Raw genomic sequence first — 22,529 nt, 5'->3', positions numbered from 1 at the left:
TGAGAATACAGAAGGAGCAATGATTGACTGGTTGATGGACAAGGAGTAAAGCAAGATGAATGATGACTTTGTTTCACTAGATGACTGAAGACAGCAGAAATCTGGAAAATAAGCAGTGCTTCAGGCTTGAGTTGAGAGTGGAGTTTTGCATACGTGCATGCCCATAGGCCAGTGGAGGGGCCACAGCAGAACTCAGCAGTTTTTCAAGCTAAAATTCTGCACAACTTAGACTTGATTCTCCCATGGCCCAAATTTGTTCTTCCATGAGAGGCTTCCACTCCGGATTTCACCTAGTCATCTCGTGAGGCCAGTGACAGCATCAGTGAGGCAGCCCCGGTTAGCAAAAACAGTTTAGAACTTCGTTTTTCAAAACACAATCAACTGAAAGTTCAGAGAAATCTAATTTTATTTAACTGGAATTGTCTGCTAAGTCCTAACAATTGGTTGTTTGAAAATCAAGGAAGTACAGTAGAATGAGATAATTCTGAAATACATTTTGAGTTGCTTGAATTTTTTGCCAAGAGGGCTGTTTGAATTTAGATTAAATGTTGAAGTACATGAACACATTAAAGATTCTTTTTATTTGTTTTACCATTGGCACCAAAAATAGTTTAAAAGAGTGTATAGTCCGTACTCTCCCATTCTAATTTAAGCTATCCTTATTAATTTAAAATAATCCCTACGATTTCATTGTAATTAATCAAAATTATCCTACCCTTATTCTTATTATCCTATCTTTATTAGAGAAACTTTTTACCATCTGGTGTATAGAATTACAGTATTGTAAATTTAACAATCTAAGTTCTTCGTAGAGAAAGTTGTCAAACTTAGTTGCTTAGTAATTTCTTTTCATTTTGGGATCTGCAATTATACAAATTAGAATCTTAACTCTGGGAGCATATAGGATATCTAACTTAAGTTCTTTAATTTTTAAAGAACCGATAAGAAAACCTTGGGAAAGAACAAATACAATGAATGGCAGCAAGTCACCTGTTATTTCCAGGTAATCAATTTTTTTTCTAAGTTTTATATTACAGTTGTATCTAAGAAATTAACATCTGCATTTTTATCGATCTGAATTCTACCATATGCTTATTATTATCACCCAGGTTGTCTAAAATTTCTAGATAGCTTTTATTCCTCCCAGTACTTACATTTTGAAAAAATTCAAAACAACTACGGAAAAATTGAATATAGCAAACATCCATGTATCCATCACCTAGATTCACCAGTTATTAACATTTTGCCAACATTGGCTTGAACTCTTGTCTACACATGCACACTTTTTTCTCTCTGAATACTTGGAAGGCAGTTTGCAAATATATGCTGCTTCAGCCCTAATACTTGAGCATTTGTCTTAAGAAACAGGATATTCTCTTGTATAACCTCAATATCATTATTACTGTCAATAAATAACATTGAACTTTTGAAAGAAACATAATGCTTTAAACTGAAAAGCAGCTGGAGAGAAAAGGCTATAGTGTTTAAGAGAGAACAGAATAAAACCTAAAATTTTGAATTTATAAAGTAGAAAGATTTATTTTTCAGTTGAAACTTCTAATTATAGTCGAGTTAAGACAGATAATGCCCAGGAACAACACTAGTTAATTCATGTTTCTACAAGTGGCTATGTGTTGCATAGTCAAGCAAATTCAGTATGCCTTAGTCAGGTATACTTTACTGTCATAACTAACTTTATATTGTAGGTCTTAAACATAGATGAAACATTTTCTTGGTTTATGAGACAGTTTAAAGGACTCATAATTTTCCTAGAAAAAAGTATGTGTCTTGAGACTGAAAATTTTTTTTTTACCTTTTGTTTCTGAGCTATTTGCCTTATTTTTGCCTCATAAAAAAGCAGACTTAACATCTAATTATAGAAGCCTAATTTAAAAAAATACAAGAATAGACCTTATATTGTCACAGGTCTGTTGTACATGAGCTTCAGTCTAAATTTGGGTTGGTTTTTTGTGTGGTTCTTTCTGTTGGTGAGAAAAATTTGGGGTGATGACATAGTTAATTAAATTTCACAAAGAAACTTGGCCTTTTTGAATATATAAAAGCTTTCAGTTTCTCTGTCACTGAAAGATGAATATATTTGACTGGAATTGCTTTTGGTGAACATGTTTCTTCAACAGTGGAAAAACTGCATTTGTGTTCCCAAATACCTAATTGATGTGGCCTTCTGATGTATCTCTAGTAGTAGTTACAGATTTTCTTCAGGAGCACTGTTCAACACCCAGTTTATCAAGCACTGTGCCTTTCAGAACAGACCTGTGATGTGCCGTGTCCTCTGAAGTTGCAAATTGTAACGGGGAGGAATGCCTTCTCTTTGTCACTGCTTTCATCCCTGCCTCATTGATAGGGATTCCATAGTGAGCTTGCCTAAAGCTAAACTTAAGTTCATGGCAAAAGTTCTATCATAGACGGGACATGGAAAAACTTCTCCAGGTGGAATGTATGTGTTCCTTGTTCTGGTTGGGTTCATTTAATAAAGGACAGAATATTCTTTCAGAGAGTTTTCAGACTTCTAAAGAAAGTTTGATAAATGTTTTAAGCATTACTATTTTAAAAATATTTTGTATAGATTAATCAAATATGGGTTCTTATTATCCAGTAGTGTATTGTAATCATGTTCTAACTCTGGTAGATGATTTTCCTCTCTTTTCCTAGAGTGAACATTCTAAAATGCCCAATTAAAGAACTGTATTGCTTTTCTTCCTAAATTACTCCCCTCATTCCTTCTGAAAACAAGTATATTAGCCTTTTTTTTTTTGCTTTTCTTTAAGCAAAAAAACACTTTATCCTTTACTGTGCAAGGATAACACTTTATCCTTGCACAGTACTGAAAGTATAAATATGCAGTGTCAAAATTATGTTAGTGATAAGATGGATTAATATCCTGTAATATATATTCTGTATTAAGTGAAGATGTCAGACAGTGGAATAAAAGCAAGAATGTTGACCTATGGCTGATTAATGTGAGGTTTGACAGAAAACAACAAAATTCTATAAAACAATTATCCTTCAATATAAAAAATAAATTAGAAAAAAAAGCTCTAAATCATGACTGGAATGTAACGTTGGAAAATTTATGAATCCTTCCCATGGCATTTATTGGGAGCTTACAGATCTTGTATTCAAGATGGAAAAAAGTTCTTTACATGCCTCCTTAGAAGAGCTAATTTTGTATACTTCAAGCTACAGTGATTCTTACTGTGCTTTTTATTTGAGTCTGTAGTTTTATTTATATTCACTCTAATAGAAATGTCCTGTGTTTTGATACTTGTTGAATTTTTATGTAAGTTTTACAGTATGTAAAAGCATACGTAATGATTTTTTAAAAGAATTCTCTGTAATTATCAAGTAAATAGTGTCCTCACATAACTAGACTTAGTCTCCAAATAATCTTTTTTTTTATATAATTATTTTAAAGTTAATGGACTCCTTTAGTTCTTCTGTTTGCTATAACTAAAAACCTGTAAAACAGTAACAAAATGAGAATTATTTTTAAGAGTTCTATTGTGTATCCCTTTAAATGGTTTTTCCCCTTCATAGACGGGATTCTCCAAGGAAAAATCAGATTGTTTTTGACAACAGGTCCTATGATTCATTACACAGGTATCATCCTGATGTGACTTTGTGATTTGAGACTTTTAAATAACATTTTCAGGATAGGGCTGAGCTTTTTCTACATGGATTGGTAATCACCACAAAGGCGAAATGGCGATAACGTAAATCTTTCATATTTAGCTGTATCTAAAACACCCTTTTAGAAAAAATTCGGAGTGATTTTAGTGAGAAAAATTAATAGTATTCATTTCCCTGCCATCAGTTTATATTTGGATCATGATAAACATTAATGGTCAACATACCTGAAATACGAGAATGAGAATCGAAGTCCACATGTATCGAGAGTGTCTAGCTTTTGCATTTTATTTTAAAAGCCATTCCTTTTAGAAGACAAGGCTTTAAAAAGTTGAACAGAAAATCCTGTCCTCTGTCACTGGAAGACAGGACAGTATTACAGCCACAGTGAATAGCCATTGTGAATAATTTATTATTTGAGGAAAATCTCTTGTTTCCTACGTACTTTGCAGTAAATTGAGTATCTTTTAACAACCTAACATCTAATATCCTTGAGCAGATTATTTGTTTTCTAGGATGAGTCCTGTTATACCATTTTTTAATTAAGAAAACTTAGGATATGAACCATGTATTTCTTTCTTAATTAAAAAAAATTGACAATTTCTTAAGATCCTCAAGTGCTTAAGCTATATTTAGAATTAATTTTGCAAAACAGGGACTTAAATAGTTGCAGTATAGTTATTTTATAGGCAGTATCTAGAGGCAGCACTCTCGTTACAAAGTAATAAAAATCCCCCTTTTTTGTTACCAATTATGGCGAAAACCTTAATGATAGAAATAACTGAGATATTATACTCATGTCACTGTATGCATCTGTTTTTTAAAGTACACATCAAGTCTACTGGGAGCATAAATAGTATACGGGAGATTGTCTTTGGTAGTGAGTAAGGAGTTCTGTAATCAGACTCTATTCGACCACATTGTTATTAGCTACAGTTATTTTCATGCCATTGATGATTAAAATATTTGGCAAGTTCGTTTTTGTTAGCCAGTTAAATTTGCATAAAGTATTTATAATACAGTAGTGAAATAGTTTTTCCTGTTTTTTTTGAGGTGGTTTAATTGTTTTGACCAAAGACTTATTTAGAAAATTTGCTAACACATAGAAAAATAGCGTTTAACAATGAGATTTTCTGTTGTAAATCTTTCCAGTTTGCCGCTTTCATACATCGTATCCCCCTGAGATAATGTTGTTGATAAACCTTTTTTAAAAAGTGGTGATTACATCTTTCCTTAAGTATGAAAAGTTCCCCCCTTTAGTTAATTATCATGGTGATGGTGGTGGTGGTGGCGGCGGCGGTGGTGGATTGCATGTTAGCATGAATTAAATTTTTTACAAATTGCATGTTTCCACGATTTCTTAAAATTATATAACAATAATTTTCTGGATTGTTTAGTAAATATGGATATATTTATAACATACTCCCCAGTTAAGTAACAGACTATTGTTATTCACATGATTTTCAAGGATATTCATTATGTAAGTTTAGTAAAAGAAACCAAAACAGTGTTTGTACCAATTAAATGTGAAATGTAAAAGAAAAGCAGAATAAATAATAATTTACTTCGGAGAGCAGGAACAGGCAGTATGGGTAAAGGAAATGCATAAAAGTCGACGTTTATGATACCTACTGTATAGATTGGATTCTGCAGTGCAGTGTGATTTGCATACTGTGGATCTCAGTGCATCTTAAATGACTGTGGAATTAAGTCACCTCCTCAACAAGGTGAAAAGGCATATTGTCTCAAGAGGAAGTATGTCATATAAATCTTATCTAGCACAGGGCCTTATTCATTCAGTGCCTCTTGAATGAAATTTTATGAGTTATTATTTTTCTTCTTCATATAAACATAGCAGCAGATATGTAGTAAAATTGGTTGAGTTGCTTCACATCAATCTTTTAAGCTGTCGTATGTTTGATATAAACCTCAATGACTCAAGATTTCATCTTCACACACAGTGCCTATGGGTTTGGAGTATAATATGCCTTATAAGAATTGTAAGTTTGAAAAAGTTATGCCTGTTAAGTCTTGGTTCAGATTTCTCACATTGGTATTCTGCAAAGTTGGAAATATATGGCCTAATAGTTTTCATTTGCGTTGATTTGTGACCCTTAAAAAGTAACCACTTAATATGTACTAAAAGCTGAAAATGAAGTATCATTCAGTTAAAATTCTAAGTTTTTCCACTTAGTGTTTTCTCTTATTGCCAGAATTGGAGAGGGAGTCATGACTGACTGATTTGATTTTGAAACTTTTTGCTTAAAATATGGCTAATTCTTAAGACTTATTTCTTCATGTAAAATTTTTTAACAGAAGCTCAACTTTTGAAAATGTAATAGTAACTGACAGTCTGCTTCTGTCTCCTTACCCTCCCCCTGTTTTTTAAACAAAGTAAGTTTGTGGAAGTAGTTAGATGACCATTCAGATACCATCTTTATAAAAACTTCATTGGGAAATAGCCATAAAGCCAATTGGATATGAACATACTTTTTAAAACTTAATAACTTATTTTTAACTTAATAATCATATTTCCAAGATGCTTATTTATTTTGATGCTTGATATGGAATGGAACACATACAAAGAAATCATACTCATTAAGCAATTCCTTCCCCTGCCACTGGAAACCAAGGCATAGAATTTGAAAATTGATTTATACAGAATGAAACAGTTTGGTCTTTATCATTTCACTCTCGTTGGTTTGCCACATATTTAGTAGATAGCATACAGTTTCAAAAGGAAAGAACAAGATGGTGTTACTTGGGCTGGGTCGCTGCAGCTGGCCTCCCGTCTGTCCTGGTCATGATGCCACCTGGTACCCTGCCACCCTCCTCGTGCCCAAAGAGCATTGTCTTCTACTCTTTATTGGAAGAGTTTTGTCATGTTATCAACCTTTTCTAATTTTTTTATACTTGATAATGCTGTAAAAGTGAAAAATATTTTTGTACATCCTAATTCTGCAACTATTAAGATAATTAACTTTTTAACACGTTTTAAGAATTGTACTGTAATCTGGTGTTGGGTTGGTAAGTTTGTAATTACTAATGAACTCATTAAATATGCTAAGTGTTACTTACCTGTCCTGAAAATTTCATTTGTCCAGACCAAAATCTGCGCCTTCGTCACAGCCCAGTGCCAACGGAGTCCAGACGGAGGGACTGGACTATGACAGGCTGAAGCAGGTGGGTGCCCAGCAGCAGCTTCCCTTTATTTGTACCTGTTCTTTTTAAAAATAACCCCATGTATGTATATTTGACAGGTTGTGAATGTATTTGAAAAGAATATAGACTTGATATTTTTATAGAAATTAAACAGTAGCATTCATGCTGTATTACTTCTTTCAGAGCCTCAGTTTTTGGTTCATCAGTTTGCATAAAGTGCCAGCAGTGGTGGAGGGTAGCGACAGTGGTTTAATGTAATAGGATAAACGTTGAATGTAAGTAAATGGTGTACAGTTGTTCAAGAGAAAAAATGGGCTCGCACTCAGCATTGGCCAAAGCAGACCCACCAGGTCTGGTTTTAGCAAGAATGTAAGGAAGATGAGTACTTGCACATATTTCTGTGAAAGGAAGCGGTTTGGGGAAAAAAAGTCAATAAGAAAAAGACATTGTTTGTATTTTAGACACAGTATGCATTGTGTTTAATACCTATATACACAGAAAAAAATGGAAGGAGTAATAGTTGGAACCTAGAACTGTTTTAGTTCTAAAAGAGGTAAAATAATTTAAAATGATAGTGTTTTAAAAGATTGGAAAAAAAAATAAAAAATAAAAGATTGGAAAACGAAGGCTAAAGACGTCTTAGTGAAACAGCTATCAGTTTTGTAGACCTGATAGTTATGCCTGTAATGAACAATTTAATCTTTGTCTTCTTATCCTGCACTTCAGAATAGCCTGTAAAGATAACAGTGGTAGTGATCACTATAATAGGCATTTACCGACTATCTGGCAGACCTCAGTGTTATGCATTTGCTAGGTTATTAGCGTGACATTGTCTCCTAATCCTGGTAGTAGTCAGATAACATAGTGTCTGTACTCAAATTGTGCACATCAGAGGTTCAGAGAATTTGAATTTACTCAGTCCCATAATCAGGATCAGAATCCTGTCTTTATCTTCAGAGCCCGCTTTCCCCATTCCGTCACTCATTTTTTAAAATATCAGCAGTTTGGGGCTTAAAAGAGTACCAATAATGTTGCAGTATAATGAGTTCAAAGTAAAAGTTAAATAGGAATTAAAGCAACAAATAGTAACAGTTTCAGATCAGCCTGACTTTTATACTACAAAACTGTTTGAACAGTTCAGTTGAGTTATGTAATTTGAAAACCATGTGGTCATTGATAATCAAGTGCTTGTTTCCTGTGTGTTAAACATGGCTTTCTTTTCTGGAAAAATATCTTGAAGTGGAGCGCTTGCACGCAATTAAAATATGGTCAGTTCTTGACTGTCTGAAGTAGGGGACTTGATGAGAGGAATAGATTTGATTTTAAGACTGATTTAAGTTAATTTGAAAAAGAATATCTATTAGTTCTGTGCCTCAGTTTCCTCACTGGAAAATGGAGGAAATAAACTAATTGATAATTTTCAACCTAATTTAAACGTGAAAAGGTTTTTTTTTTAAAGATGAGCCTTAAACATAGAGCTATTTAATTTTACCTAAGGTGTGCACAGTGCTAAAGAACGTCATAGAATTTGATAATCCTTCCAAAGGATAGTTGTTTTTCACCCATTAAAATTATCACCTTATTAGCCCTTTTAGCGTTCATGTTATACAATCTTTATTTTTTAACTAGAGGATGTATCCATTATTTCAAGTTGAACTTTATAAATAGAAATTTTGCAAAATAAGTAAAGACAGAGTGGTTATCATAGAGGAAAGAGGGTCTAGAGCATCACTATTAAATAGAAATATTGGGCTGGCCAAAAAGTTTGTTCAGTTCAGTCACTCGGTCATGTCCAGCTCTTTACGACCCTATGGACTGCAGAACGCCAGGCTTCCCTGTCCATCACCAACTCCCGGAGCTTTCTCAGACTCATGTCCATCGAGTTGGTGATGGCATCCAACCATCTCATCCTCTGTCATCCCCTTCTCCTGCCTTCAGTCTTTCCCAGCATCAGTCTTTTCCAGTGAGTCAGTTCTTCACATCAGGTGGCCGAAGTATTGGAATATCAGCTTCACCATCAGTCCTTCCAATGAATATTCAGGACTGATTTCCTTTAGGATGGACTGGTTGGATCTCCTTGCAGCCCAAGGGACTCTCCAGAGTCTTCTCCAACACCACAGTTCAAAAGCATCAATTCTTCAGTGCTTAGCTTTCTTTATAGTCCAACTCTCACATCCACACATGACCACTGGAAAAACCATAGCCTTGACTAGATGGACCTTTGTTGGCAAAGTAATGTCTCTGCTTTTTAATATGCTGTCTATGTTGGTCATAACTTTTTTTCCAAGGAGCAAGCGTCTTTTAATTTCATGGCTGCAGTCACCATCTGCAGTGATTTTGGAGCTCAAAGAAATAAAGTCTGACACTGTTTCCACTGTTTCCCCATCTATTTGCCATGAAATGATGGGACTGGATGCCATGATCTTATTAGTTTTCTGAATGCTGAGTTTTAAGCCAGCTTTTTCACTCTCCTCTTTCACCTTCATCTAGAGGCTCTAATTTAGTTCCTCTTTGCTTTATGCCATAAGGGTGGTGTCATCTGCATATCTGAGGTTATTTATATTTCTGCCAGCAATCTTGATTCCACCTTATGCTTCATCCAGCCTAGCATTTCTCATGATGTACTCTGCATATAAGTTAAATAAGCAGGATGACAATATACAGCCTTGACGTACTCCTTTTCCTATTTGGAACCAGTCTGTTGTTCCATGTCCAGTTCTAACTGTTGCTTCCTGACCTGCATACAGATTTCTCAAGAGGCAGGTCAGGTGGTCTGGTATTCCCATCTCTTTCAGAATTTTCCACAGTTTGTGGTGATCCACAAGTCAAAGGCTTTGGCATAGTCAATAAAGCAGAGGTAGATGTTTTTCTGGAACTCTCTTGCTTTTTTGATGATCCAACGGATGCTAGCAATTTGATCTCTAGTTCCTCTGCCTTTTCTAAATCCAGCTTGAACTACTGGAAGTTCACGGTTCACGTACTGTTGAAGCCTGACTTGGAGAATTTTGAGGATTACTTTGCTAGTGTTTGAGATGAGTGCAATTGTGCGGTAGTGTGAGCATTCTTTGGCAATGCCTCTCTTTGGGATTGGAATGCAAACTGACCTTTTCCAGTCCTGTGGCCACTGCTGAGTTTTCCAAATTTGCTGGCATGTTGAATGCAGCACTTTCACAGCATCATCTTCTGGATTTGAAATAGCTCAACTGGAATTTTATCACTTCCTCTAGTTTTGTTCATAGTGATGCTTCCTAAGGCTCACTTGACTTCTCATTCCAGGATATCTGGCTCTAGGTGAGTGATCACACCATTGTGGTTATCTGGGTCATGAATATCTTTTTTGTATAGTTCTTCTGTGTATTCTTGCCACCTCTTCTTAATCTTCTGCTTCTGTTCGGTCCATACCGTTTCTGTCCTTTATCGAGCCCATCTTTGCATGAAATGTTCCGTTATCTCTGATTTTCTAGTCTTTCCCATTCTGTTGTTTTCCTCTATTTCTTTGCATTGATCACTGAGGAAGGCTTTCTTATCTCTCCTTGTAATTCTTTGGAGCTCTGCATTCAGATGGATATATCTTTCCTTTTCTCCTTTCCCTTTCTTTTCTCAGCCATTTGTAAGGACTCCTCAGACAGCCATTTTGCTTTTTTGCATTTCTTTTTCTTGGAGATGGTCTTGATCACTGTCTCCTGTACAATTTCCATAGTTCTTCAGACACTCTATCAGGTCTAATCCCTTGAATCTATTTGTCATTTCCACTCTATAATCATAAGGGATTTGATTTAGGTCATATCTGAATGGTCTAGTGGTTTTCCCTACTTTGTTCAGTTTAAGTCTGAATTTGGCAATGAGTTCATGATCTGAGCCACAGTCAGCTCCCGGTCTTGTTTTTGCTGACTGTATAGAGCTTCTCCACCTTTGGTTGCAAAGAATATAATCAGTCTGATTTCAGTATTGACCATCTGGTGATGTCCACGTGTAGAGTCTTCTCTTGTGTTGTTGGAAGAGGGTGTTTGCTATGACCAGTGCATTCTCTTGGCAAAATGCTGTTAGCCTTTGCCCTGCTTCATTTTGTACTCCAAGGCCAAATTTGCCTGTTACTCCAGGTATTTCTTGACTTCCTACTTTCAGTCCCCTATAATGAAAGGGACATCTCTTTTGGGTGTTAGTTCTAGAAGGTCTTGTAGGTCTTTATAGAACTGTTCAACTTCAGCTTCTTCAGCATTACTGGTCGGTGCATAGACTTGGATTACTGTGGTATTGAATGGTTTGCCTTGGAAACCAACAGAGATCATTCTGTCTTTGAGACTGCACCCAAGTACTACATTTTGGACTTCTTATTGACTGATGGCTGCTCTATTTCTTCTAAGAGATTCTTGCCCACAGTAGCAGATATAATGGTTATCTGAGTTAAATTCAGCCGTCCCAGTCCATTTTAGTTCGCTGATTCCTAAAATGTCGATATTCACTCTTGCCATCTCCTGTTTGACCACTTCCAATTTGCCGTGATTCGTGGACCTAACACTCCAGGTTCCTATGCAGTATTGCTCTTTACAGCATTGGACCTTGCTTCTATCACCAGTCACATCCACAACTGGGTGTTGTTTTTGCTCACCTGATCTCCAGTAGCATATTGGGCACCTACCAGCCTGGGGAGTTCATCTTTCAGTGTCCTATCTTTTTGCCTTTTCATACTGTTCATGGGGTTCTCAAGGCAAGAATACTGAAGTGGCTTGCCATACCCTTCTCCAGTGGACCACGTTTTGTCAGAACTCTTGACCATGACCCGTCTGTCTTGGGTGGCCCTACATGGCATGGCTCATAGTTTCATTGAGTTAGACAAGGCTGTGGTCTATATGATCAGATTGGTTAGTTTGTTAGGGTTTTTCCAAGTGAACTTTTTGACCAACTCTTTGTAAGATGGATCACATACTTTAAATTTTTAGCAGGTGCATTAAATATAGAGAAATAGGTGACATTCACTTTAATATATTTTTATTTAACCTGATGTAGCCAAAGTAGTATTTCAGTATATAATCAGTATGTTTAAATTACTGATTAGTTATTTTACTTTACTTTCTTCATAGTAAACCTTTGAAATCTGGTGTCTAACGTTTACAGTGCATGTCACCTCAGTCTTGCCATGTTTCAAGTGCTCAGTAGCTATGTGTGGCTGGTCTTCTGTCTTAAGACTGTGTATGTCCAGCAGGGTCCCATCCTCCTACTTCCCCACCTATTAGGGCAGCCCCCGAGGGCCCTCCAGGGGAATCCTAGATTCCATGAAGTTTAGTTTGACAGCTCTGGTGATTCGTAAGCAGTCCCCATACTTCAGACCAGATGACAAGTTTCCCAGGAGCTGATTGTCCAGTTTGTGTCTTCTTCCTTGAAACTTGTTTATGGATTGCCTCTTAGCTCCCAAAAGATTAGATTAAAAGCAGAGCTCTTATATGTTTTATAGGCATTATCTGAATCATAGCTTTCACGGCACGACCGGGTAATTATTTTAGGTTTAGAAAACATTCTGCTTCATATTTTGCTAAGCTAGAATAAGCAAAGATTGGGAAGGGAAGACTATTAAAACACAATTTACCAAAATTGATCTTCTAAGTCATAAATTATGAATCTGGAAACAAAAGACAGAGCTAACATTTTATACATTCATAAAATTTTATATAAGCAAGAATCTTTATTTTCTGTATTTCTGATGTTTTTCTCTAATATTTTAGGACATTTTAGATGAAATGAGAAAAGAATTAACTAAGCTAAAAGAAGAGCTCATTGATGGTGAGTGTCTAAACAAATTTGCTACTCTTATAATGCTTAATAATACCCATGTTAAAGAAAATGAAGATTAAAAAATACCTAGTTTATTACTTGAGGGCATAAAACAATTACTTTCCCATATTATCCTGCCCTTTACCTGGCTTCAGATGCCAAAGAGAGGGTCTCTCTCCTTCATATAATGGAAATTATTTGTGAAAACAGGGTAAACAAAATTCTTCTTAAGTTTCTGGTATTGAGTAGTTTTAGATGGAAAACTAAGTAAACCACTCTTTCTCTAGGTTACTCCTTTTCATCCATCCCATCCCACTGAACTCTTGTTTTGAGCCCTAAGAATCAGTGTTTTCATTTTGTGTACAAAATGGAGAGAATATATAAATATATATGATGTTAATATTGTAAAAATAATAACATAGATTTCTTCAGTGAAAGATGCACAGTTTATCTTTGTATTACTGTGAGTTTGAATGCAGTCATTAAGATTTCTTAAGAATGAATCACCCACTTATATTACCTTACCATTATATTTACTTCTAATATTTTTCCTTTTCCTACCAGCAATCAGGCAGGAACTGAGCAAGTCAAATACTGCGTAGAGAAACAAACTAAGGAGAGACAGGACTTTTCATCTGGAAAAAGAAGAAAATAAAAACCTGCGAAGAACAACTGTTAGCAACAACAAAACCCTTACATTTTGTGAGCTGTAAGAAGAAAACGGAGATACACAGTCAGAAGGAGGGGAAAACCAACATACTTTGAAAGCCTTCAAACATTACTACTCCGGCGGATAAGCTATTTCCCTCCCAGTTTGCTGCTTTTTTCTGACCTTTACAACAGGATGGAAGAGAGTCGTATAGGAGTTCCTATATCAGTTATGCAGAAAATAACTAAACCCGTCAGGCAAGATCACCGTACATTGAAAATATTTTCATGTCAAGAGACAATTGCACATTTTCCACAGTCCATTGCTAAAAATAAAGAGGAGAAAGGCTTGAGAAGTTTTTTTTCCAGAGAATGCTGATGAAGAATTTAGCAAGTGATGCTATTGTATTGTAAATGTTTCTCTCAGGTTTGTCTTCCTATCATATTTGATATTCCATGGATAATTGAGATCAGCCCTGTGTAGGTTAAGATCATAAAATGTGGAACAAATGTAATTGTATGTGCTTTCAAAAGGTGACATTTATAAGAAAGTGTCCTAAAAATGATTTGTCCAGAGAGGAATTTTAGAATGATAGGAGGTCTCTCGAGTTTAGCCTTCATGCAATTTTGTAGATTCAAACATAAAATTCATCCAGAATTTAAAGATTTAGATGCCTTCCTAAATTGTTACAATGCTTTACCAAATCTATGACTCCTACATAACACAAACCAGTGGTCAAATGTAAAACAATATATTGTAGATTTACTGTAGGTTTTCAACCTTTTTTAGATTTATGCATGTGGACATTTTTATAACGTAATTACAACCACCACAAAAATTAGCTTTTTTAATTGCAGACAGTAATGCATGTTAAACTAATATGTAGTGGCCTTTTCAAGGCCTAGTCCCAGGGAAAACATTTTGTAGAGTATAGGGAGTGGGAGGCGGGGAAGGAATAACTTTTTATTTAAAGTTAATTTCTGCACTATCTTTTTTCTCAGTTATCTGCATGAATAATGATGAGGAATATTTTGTGACTTTAATTGGTAAATATGTTAACAGAACCGAGTACTTAATCTTTTACATCATGTCTTCAGCTATTTGTATTTTAATTCAGTAACTTCAATGGTCTGAAACATGATTCTGAGCTTCACGTGAAATCTGTCTTACTGTGGAATTCAGACGTTCGTCCCTGAATCTGACAGTTGTTATTACCTAGGTGCCCTGTAGTTATCCAGGTGTCAGGTACACATTCCTGACTTCAGAGCTGCTTTCGGACTTTTACGTTGAAATACTAGAAAAGTAACAACGATGGCAGCAATTAAGGTCACAGAAATCATCAGATAAAGGGAAAAACGACGAGGGGTCCTGCATAATTTTCTTTTAATAAATAGAGAGTTAGGTGGTAGGAAGAAGGAACTAGATGCCCTACTTACCACCATGTACGTGTGCGTGTTTGTGTGGGCACTCACGTGTGTGTGTGTGTGTGTGTGTGTGTGTGCAATGCACTCCCTTTTCTTTGAAACTTCTGAGATTAAAATAGGGGAGCAATCCTGTATGTTACAATGATAGCATTTTTTGGAAATCTAGGAAATCAAAAATTCTCCAGGCTCTCCATCTTGGTTTATGCTTGAGTTGTTATGTGCCATATTTGCTTTGAAATCTTTGATTATCTGTAGTTTTACTAAAATTTTGAAGAAATAATCCACTGTTGTCTGCTTTCTGGATTTCTTAATCTTCCTTCATAAGACAGAGCTTGTTGATAGCATAGTTTTCTAAATGCAGGTTTGCGGCCATCACCACTTCAAAGAGGTTTGAATGAGTAAATTTTTTTTCCCCCGTATTAAAACAGTTCTTGTTTCTGTAGAAACTTCATTTTTAGATTAATCTGTGATGGATGAGCTATCATAATTCTAATATGCGGTTCTTTTTCTATCAGATATTGTCATCCACCAGTAAAGACATTAAAGATGCAGCAAGCTTATAAAGTACTACTTTCTTAAAGAAATAGGAGGCATTCCCATCTTTATTACCGTACTTTTGGTTATGCAAACACTTTGGAGATATAAATGTTTATGTCCCCCATAAATCTGGTCAGAAATCATTTTTGATTTTGTTGATTAAGTTAAACAGTAGGATAGAGTACTGGGTATAAGTGGTCCAAAGTAAGATAAAAGACTACGCTAAAAATGCTAGATCTTGAAGAAGAAACTGGTTTATGCACTAAACGTTTTGTGCCTTGGTCTAAATATTAACATGTCTATGTAAAATGACAAAAAGAACCAGTGTTGAATCACATTTTATTTCCTGTCGTTCTGCTTTATCCCAGACTGCTAAATGTGTTCTTTCCAAGAAGTTTGATTGAATTACTGTACACATTTACTGTCCTGTGTGACAGTTTTGTCATTGTTAGAGATTTCAGTAATTAAAACGGGAAACAGAAGCTTAGGTTATTTTCCTTATCAAAACTATGTTCCTTGGAGCCACGTTATTATGATGGTTTTCGTGCTCTTGTACATTGGATGTCTTAAGCTGAGTGCAGTTTAGGGGATCCTTTCTAATTACAGGAAGGTACTTCTTTCCTTTAACACTGTGATCTGACCTGTGACAAATCTGTACTACACACTATGTAAATGGCTAACAAGTCAACTGCAAACCAACTGAATGTACAACCTTAGTGCTGGTGCTGAAATCTCTTCAGAATAGTCATCATGATCTCAAAGTTTGTTTCAGAATTTGCAAGCATCAAGTGTCAATCAGAACTGAAGATGAAACACTAATGAATGTTGAATCCTCATGCTCTAGGTGTACTTCCTTTGTAGAATTTTTGTTTCTCTGCTATTTTTACCATACTGTTCCATTTAAATTTCCTACACGCTAACTTCGTTTGTGCGATTGAAATAAAATTGCAGTATATACATGTTGCTTGTTTGTGACACTTAGATAATCTGACATAATCTGTTGGTTCTAAATAAGTTGTTTTGAATGTAAAAAACGCTCTTTAAAATCCATGATTTCACTACTTAAAGTTTACATATCACGACACTATTCTTTAAAGATTTCATAAGTCATAAATACTAAGTAATGTATACAGAGGGAATATGTGGTCATGTATCTGCTTTTTGCTTGAAATAACTGTTGGGTGTCCCCTGTTTGTTCTTATTTTCTCTTGGCCCAGCTTGGTATGGTGTCTTACAGTCAAGAGAATGATACATGTTTAAGTCTACTCCATTTTGTTCTACAGCACAGATACATTAAGTTCATTGATGGCAGTTAAAATTTTTCTTAATATAGTTTGCAGCATGAAGGACATTGTGTAGTCAAGGGCCTTATTGAGTACTGAATTTTAAATGTAGTGAAATCTGTATCTGTAGTGTTTGTTTATACAGAATACTGAGTTCTCGATACCTACATATACACAGCATTGTGTTTTAGCTGACTCTTACGCAGTATTAATTTTGAGTTTCGCTTTAAAATTCTGTCTTCATTAGAAACACAGCAGCCTTTGTCTTTTTTCTGCCACCAGACCATAACTTTACCTTCCTTCATCCTCTCCAGTTCTCATGGCCTCCATGTCCCTGCCACTCACTGACATTTGCAGTTATTACCCAGACTACAGGTGTACACGTATTAACTGTCTTTTTTCTCTATATCCCGTCTCAGGTTCTTGCTTCCCTTTGTGTAAAAATTAGAATAAATGTCTACAAACTTAAGAATCCCTTCCCATTTAAAAATGAATGGCGTACCAGGTGGTAACCTTTAAAATTTGCCTAGATACAACTTTGTCTCCTAAATTTGTATATACTTCTAGTGCTGTTGTAAAGAATTGCTCTTTAAGTTCTACAGAGTAGCGTTATCCTGTGAAGCACAGTTTACAGAGGTATGCTGCAGCTTCTCTGTGATTCCTTTTTGTAGTCATCATAATTTTATATCAACACCATTACCCTTTAAATTCTATTGATTGTAAGCATAAAAGTGACATCACATAAAACATACTGTGTGCAGGAACTCTGTAGGAACTCTTAAGTCCTTTATGAAGCTATTACATAATCCACTTTCCTAAGGACAGCTACTCCAGCATTCACAGTAAAGCTCCAAACTTGTTCCTGGTAGTACTGTTTTTGTTTTTTATGGAAAGATGAATTCATATCTGTTCATTTCCTCAAAGCTCAATGGGATGAGAAAGGGATCCCAAGAGGATATTGAAATTACTGATGCTTAATACCTCTGACTTTTTGCTAAGAAGCCAATTCATATCTAGACTTAGACACTTCTGAAGTAGGTATAAGGAATCTTTGTCAACCTGGGCAATTAAAATTGTCCCAGGTACCTTTGGCTACAGAAAGGCACAGTGGAGAACATTTATTCTTAAGGGTAGCTTTCTCTTAAACATATTTGCTTAAGAAGCTGAAGTTGGTAACCTCTCAAGAAAGGACATTTATATGAGCCAAGGACTGTTGAGGGCCTAGAATGCAGACTCTATTCCAAACATGCAGGTAGGCTGTGGGTTAGGTTTGTTCCCTTTATGTTGTCTCTAGTTCCTTTTTGAGGCTCAGGAAGTTTTCATATCTGTTCATAATACTGGAAAAGTGAAACCTTCAAATGTTCAAAAAGTCTAAAATTGATTAGAAAAGAAAATATTACTACAGTAAATTTAAGGTGGTTAGGGATATGCAGCATCAGCGTAAATGGAGGTCTACAATATCTCTTGTTGATACCAATGCTGAACTCACAAAAGAGGCAAATTGAATCAGTATGGAGATATAACTGAAGGTCCCTAATGTGTAAACTATGTAAATTTATGTCTTTCTAAATAGCTTTTTTTTTTTTTTTTTTTAAGAGTCCCTGTGAGAGGGTAACTAAATGACAGGCACAATGACTGAGGATGTTAGAAGAATCGCTGCCACATTTATTGGTTTTCTGTTAAATCTGATGAAATCAATATATGTGAAGGTCAAGAAATTTAAAAAGGACTTTTCTTTCGGTTATTATAGATTTGTCTGTCGCACAGGTCAATTAAGGCATGGAGTAAGCTTCAAATACTTGCTGATGAATGTAACATAAAGAATAAATAAAGCTGAAACCTCAATTAAGTGTTGGAGCCCAAAAGTCACAGTGAGCTGTACCTCAGAGATGCTGAGCAGAGAGCAGGGCCCCTGGAAGCTTCTGGTATTGGGTCAGCAGATTCCTAGTAAGAGGGAGGAGATGCAGCGTCTTAAAAGAGTTCTTCTACATCTCTTTTTTAAGGCATATATCTAGCAGAAAACTCAGATACCATCTTTTCTCAGCTGTATTCCAAGAGAAGACAGCTTTCATTTTGATAAACATATTCGTAAGAGGACAGTTTGCATTTATTCCATAAACTTAAAAATCTGTATACAAATCACAGCCTCATAGTTTATCATGTTTAGATTTAACTTTTTTCCCCTTTGGCTCCAAGAATGATTTCTTTAGCAATAAATAAAATTATTTTTAAAATATATAAAGAAATCACTAATAGGCAATGAATAATGTTATATGGGTATATTTGGTTTTTAGTTAAAATGGTGGTTCTTCCAAGAAGACATAGTACATATTAAAAAGCATGTAGTTAGTTGGTCCTTTGGATTTTACAGGAAATGGCACTTAAAAAATTGATAATTGAGGAGATATACATTGATGTTTACATGAAAGGGTCTTTAATTATCAGGTCCCAGAGTTTCAAATCTGTAGAAATTGAGAAGATTGATTCTTGGCTTACACTTAAAATGCAAGCTCTTTTAACCATACAAAAGAAATGTGCCACAGAGGCTTTTAAAGATGTGATTCTTAACAGTTTCTACTAATATTTCATGCTGTTAGTCACATCCATGGACCCTTAGTCTGAGTCCCTTTCTTTAAAAATGCAAGGCATTTTTAAAGACATTTTTCAGTTTGTTTCATTTTAGGTAAGAAGTCCCCATTTGGAATTTTTATTGTCATTAACCAAGTTAAGCTTGGGTTTAAACTTGATCTGTCCTGCCTGCCGTGGCACCGGGTGTGTAAAATGTTTCAGAGTTCTCGCAGATGCTCCTCATACCCTCAAGTCTGAGGTTAGCTCTCAGTGGTGGACCAGCTTAGTACTGTCATCCAAGCCCCGTGTGACCACGGGTACCGCCAGGCTGTGTCCAGTGCCAGTGGTCAGACAAGTGGGAGCTGGATGTGATGAACTCAGTAGACCTGAGTGAGTTCTGTGCCTTGAAGCATCGGTGGTAGGCACTGACTTTGTTACTGAAATATCCAGGGAGAATCATAACCCATGAGACAAGTATTGGGAAGGTTTAGATATTCAGAAAATAGAGTGCTGTTAGTATTAAAATCTGGCTTCATTTTCTGTTCATTTCCAAGGAGATGGGAATTTCAGGCCTGAGCCAAGGGGTAATTCACAATTTGGTTTCCTTACCATAGACAACTTGTCTTTGTAGGTTTCAGTTGGGGAAATTTAGCTGTAGAGGGTAGTGTTTGGTCCTCACATAAAACAGCCTTGTTTCGGAAAGTAAACATTGTTGAGAGATTCTTTTTTTAATCCACTCCTGCGCCCCTTTCTTAGACTTGACAGTGTGTTTTCCTCCTGCTCTGCTGTCTCACTCCTCCATTGGTGTGGGAAGTGGACCGGGCATCGGCCTGGGCTCCAGTTGGCTTGACCAGCTGTCAGGCTGCAGGGTGGTCCAGGTCCTCCCTGAGGCCATGTCTCTGCTTGCCTCTAACACTCAGCTCTGCGTGTGATCATCCGGTGTGTGCTACAGCCACTGGCTTGCTTGCTTGCTTCCTTTTTGATCTAAGAGAACAAGAGGGGCCTGAGTTTTACTGTCTGGTCTTAAGATCCACTTTTCATTGTTTCAAAATTTTGATCCTATTTGCTGGAATTCATGCATCCTAGGTGTGAACAATAAGGGAAAATCAATGAAATGACCACTTTGAGGTCAGTAGCGCTGTTAGTGCTGGGGGTGGGGGAGCTTGGTGGGCTGCCGTCTATGGGGTTGCACAGAGTCGACATGACTGAAGCAACTTAGCAGCAGCAGCAGTAGCAGCAGCTGCTACTCCAGGGTCCACTGCTCACTCGTGGGCTTTCACAGACGGGATTACGGGTGTCTTTATTCTCCTGGCCTTGGCCTCAGCCAGGAAGCACACACATCCAGCCATTCCCTCAGACCAGGAGTGACTGTGGGATCACGTGAGATGTGAGACCACGCTCCAGTTACATACATTAGTGACAAGTTCCTTTTCGCTCTTTCTGGCCTAGTAGCTATTGTTAAGGAAACACTGCAGAGCTGCATGGCGTGATGGTGCGAAGCAGCGCTGCTTTGTTTCCAGGGGAGGAATGTGCTCCAGCAGCTCTTGTTTGCTCGGAACCTGCTGTGTGTGCTACCTTCTGTCACTATCATCTTGGGAGGAATGGGTCCCTCCCCTCTCTGCCCTTTTCATTATATACAAGTAGAGAAGCTTGTTTTTAATCCAAAAGACTGATAGCAATTCCTTGGCCAACCAGGCGACTCCTGTGCCATTTGGGTGGAGGTGGTTCTTAGTCCCTGCTTGATCTTGAGAAGACAGTGGGCTTAAAGTCAGAGGTTGAATGAATGGGAAGGTTTGGGATTAGAAAAGATGAGTCCTGTTCTACAGACTTTCTTTTACTTTTATTCTTGTTGGGCATCTGTGTGTTCTGAAATTCACCTTTTGTTCCCAGTAAGATACGCTTTTACATAATGTATGCGTTTTGGGGGTGGGGTGGGGTGGAGAATGAAGTGTTTCTAAGAAAAGTGATTGAGCTAGAAAGAAGATTCTGTCTTGAGACATCTGCAGTTGATGCAAAATATTCGAAACTCAATTACAGTATTTACACATTTTCATCTTTTTTTGGTTTGCTTGATAAGACTGAATGAGGAAGCAGTCTGTAATTATAGCAACATTGCAAGTTTCCGCTCTGTAGCTGGGGTAGAGAGAGTGGGTGAGTTGGGGCTAGCTGCATCTGTGCATCGGTGGAGTGGGACTGCAGGCAGAGGTCAACCCAGGTAAGTTCCAGCACAGAGTTCCGTCGCCCCACCTATGGGAGGCGTTTTCAAAACCTTTTACTTGACCTGAACAAAAATCAGTTCCGTTGTGCTCTCTGCTGACCTCTGGGGAGTTGAACTGAGCATAGGCGTGAATGACAGGAAGTCTCTTTGGTGCTTTTTATCTTTTGAGAAGTGGGGTAGTCAGGAAGAAACCTTTCCAGTTGGACAGCAACCTACACTGTTTCCATTACAAGATTTAGTATGTTAAATACGTTTTCATTTTCATACCTTTTGAGTTCTTGGTCCATCAGCATCTTGTAGAAGAGCTCCAGTTGGTAGGATTTGAAGGTGAATTAATTGTGGTCCAAATGGGTTAGTCTGCCATGTTATCTTGCTTCGCTACACAATTTTAAAACTAGAAATGTACATTTATGTCCTTAAAGAGTATACAGAGCTATTTTATTTGCTAAGGATGTGAGTGTTTGCAGCCCATGGATCTGGGGCTTTATAATCTGGGATTGAACCTCTTAGGGCAGTATGGACTGAAACGACTCTTTAAAAGTTGACTTAAACATACTCAAGGCCATGTTGTAGCTGGTATTAGAAATTAATGTCATACAGAACCTCATGTATCTTATCTCATGGAATTTCTGAGTTACTGGCCTCACTGAATGTCAGGAATAAAAGAAACTGGTAGCAGCTTTGTTTTCAAGCAACGGATTGTCAGTTGCTGCTTGACTCCAATTATTTGTAAATCCAAATAAAAGGAGATCTTGTCATCAGGAAAACATTACCTTCCAAGCTTGGCGTCTGTCTTTGAGAAGGGAAAGTGGAAGAGAGGGTGAGACATGAAACCAAAAGAGTGAGCAGGGTTGGTGGGATTAGATGGCACCTAGGTTTTGCACCAAAGTTTTAAATACGAATAAATAAAGAGGAGGACCACTTGCAAGACAACTTAGGAAGGACTTGCCAGAAAGCCGCAGCTCCCGCTGCACACTAGTGCCTTCAAAATGATTCTCTGTGTGAATTGCATGCAATTTCATGTAACCATAAAGTGTAACCTGTATGTGCATGACATGTGTCTAGAATGTGTAAAGTTCAGCAGAAAAGGGGTATAGCTAGCCCTGTCAGTGGTGGATCAACAAGCCTGCTGAAGTCCTTGGACTTAATGTGACTTAGGTCTGCCGCGTCGGAGCCCTGTGTTTGCTTTTAGCAACCATGTCATTGAAATCAGATCCACTCCTCCCTTTCTACTTCCCTTTCCTACTTGGCAGCTTTGCTGGTTTTAACTG

General features: G+C 36.8%; 1 protein-coding gene across 11 annotated transcripts in view; it reads left to right on the top strand.

Moving 5' to 3' along the window:
* The window catches only part of ENAH (ENAH actin regulator), a 163,593-nt gene extending 141,568 nt beyond the window's left edge, over window positions 1-22,025 (top strand). For 6 of the 11 annotated variants that reach the window (XM_070768044.1, XM_070768043.1, XM_070768045.1 and 3 more), the window contains 5 exons: window positions 937-1,003; window positions 3,559-3,621; window positions 6,753-6,831; window positions 12,531-12,588; window positions 13,144-22,025. In XM_070768044.1, the coding sequence (XP_070624145.1) occupies window positions 937-1,003; window positions 3,559-3,621; window positions 6,753-6,831; window positions 12,531-12,588; window positions 13,144-13,181 (305 nt within the window). In that variant the 3' untranslated portion in view covers window positions 13,182-22,025. The remainder of the gene's footprint in view (window positions 1-936; window positions 1,004-3,558; window positions 3,622-6,752; window positions 6,832-12,530; window positions 12,589-13,143) is intronic. The other 5 variants (XM_070768046.1, XM_070768047.1, XM_070768053.1 and 2 more) reach the window with 1 other exon arrangement.
* The last annotated feature ends 504 nt before the right edge of the window (window positions 22,026-22,529 follow it).

This window comes from Bos indicus, chromosome 16 (assembly GCF_029378745.1).
Source record: "Bos indicus isolate NIAB-ARS_2022 breed Sahiwal x Tharparkar chromosome 16, NIAB-ARS_B.indTharparkar_mat_pri_1.0, whole genome shotgun sequence".
Taxonomy (NCBI): Eukaryota; Metazoa; Chordata; class Mammalia; order Artiodactyla; family Bovidae; genus Bos; species Bos indicus.
Note: the sequence above shows the minus strand (reverse complement) of the source record. Positions and strands in the feature narration are given on the sequence as shown.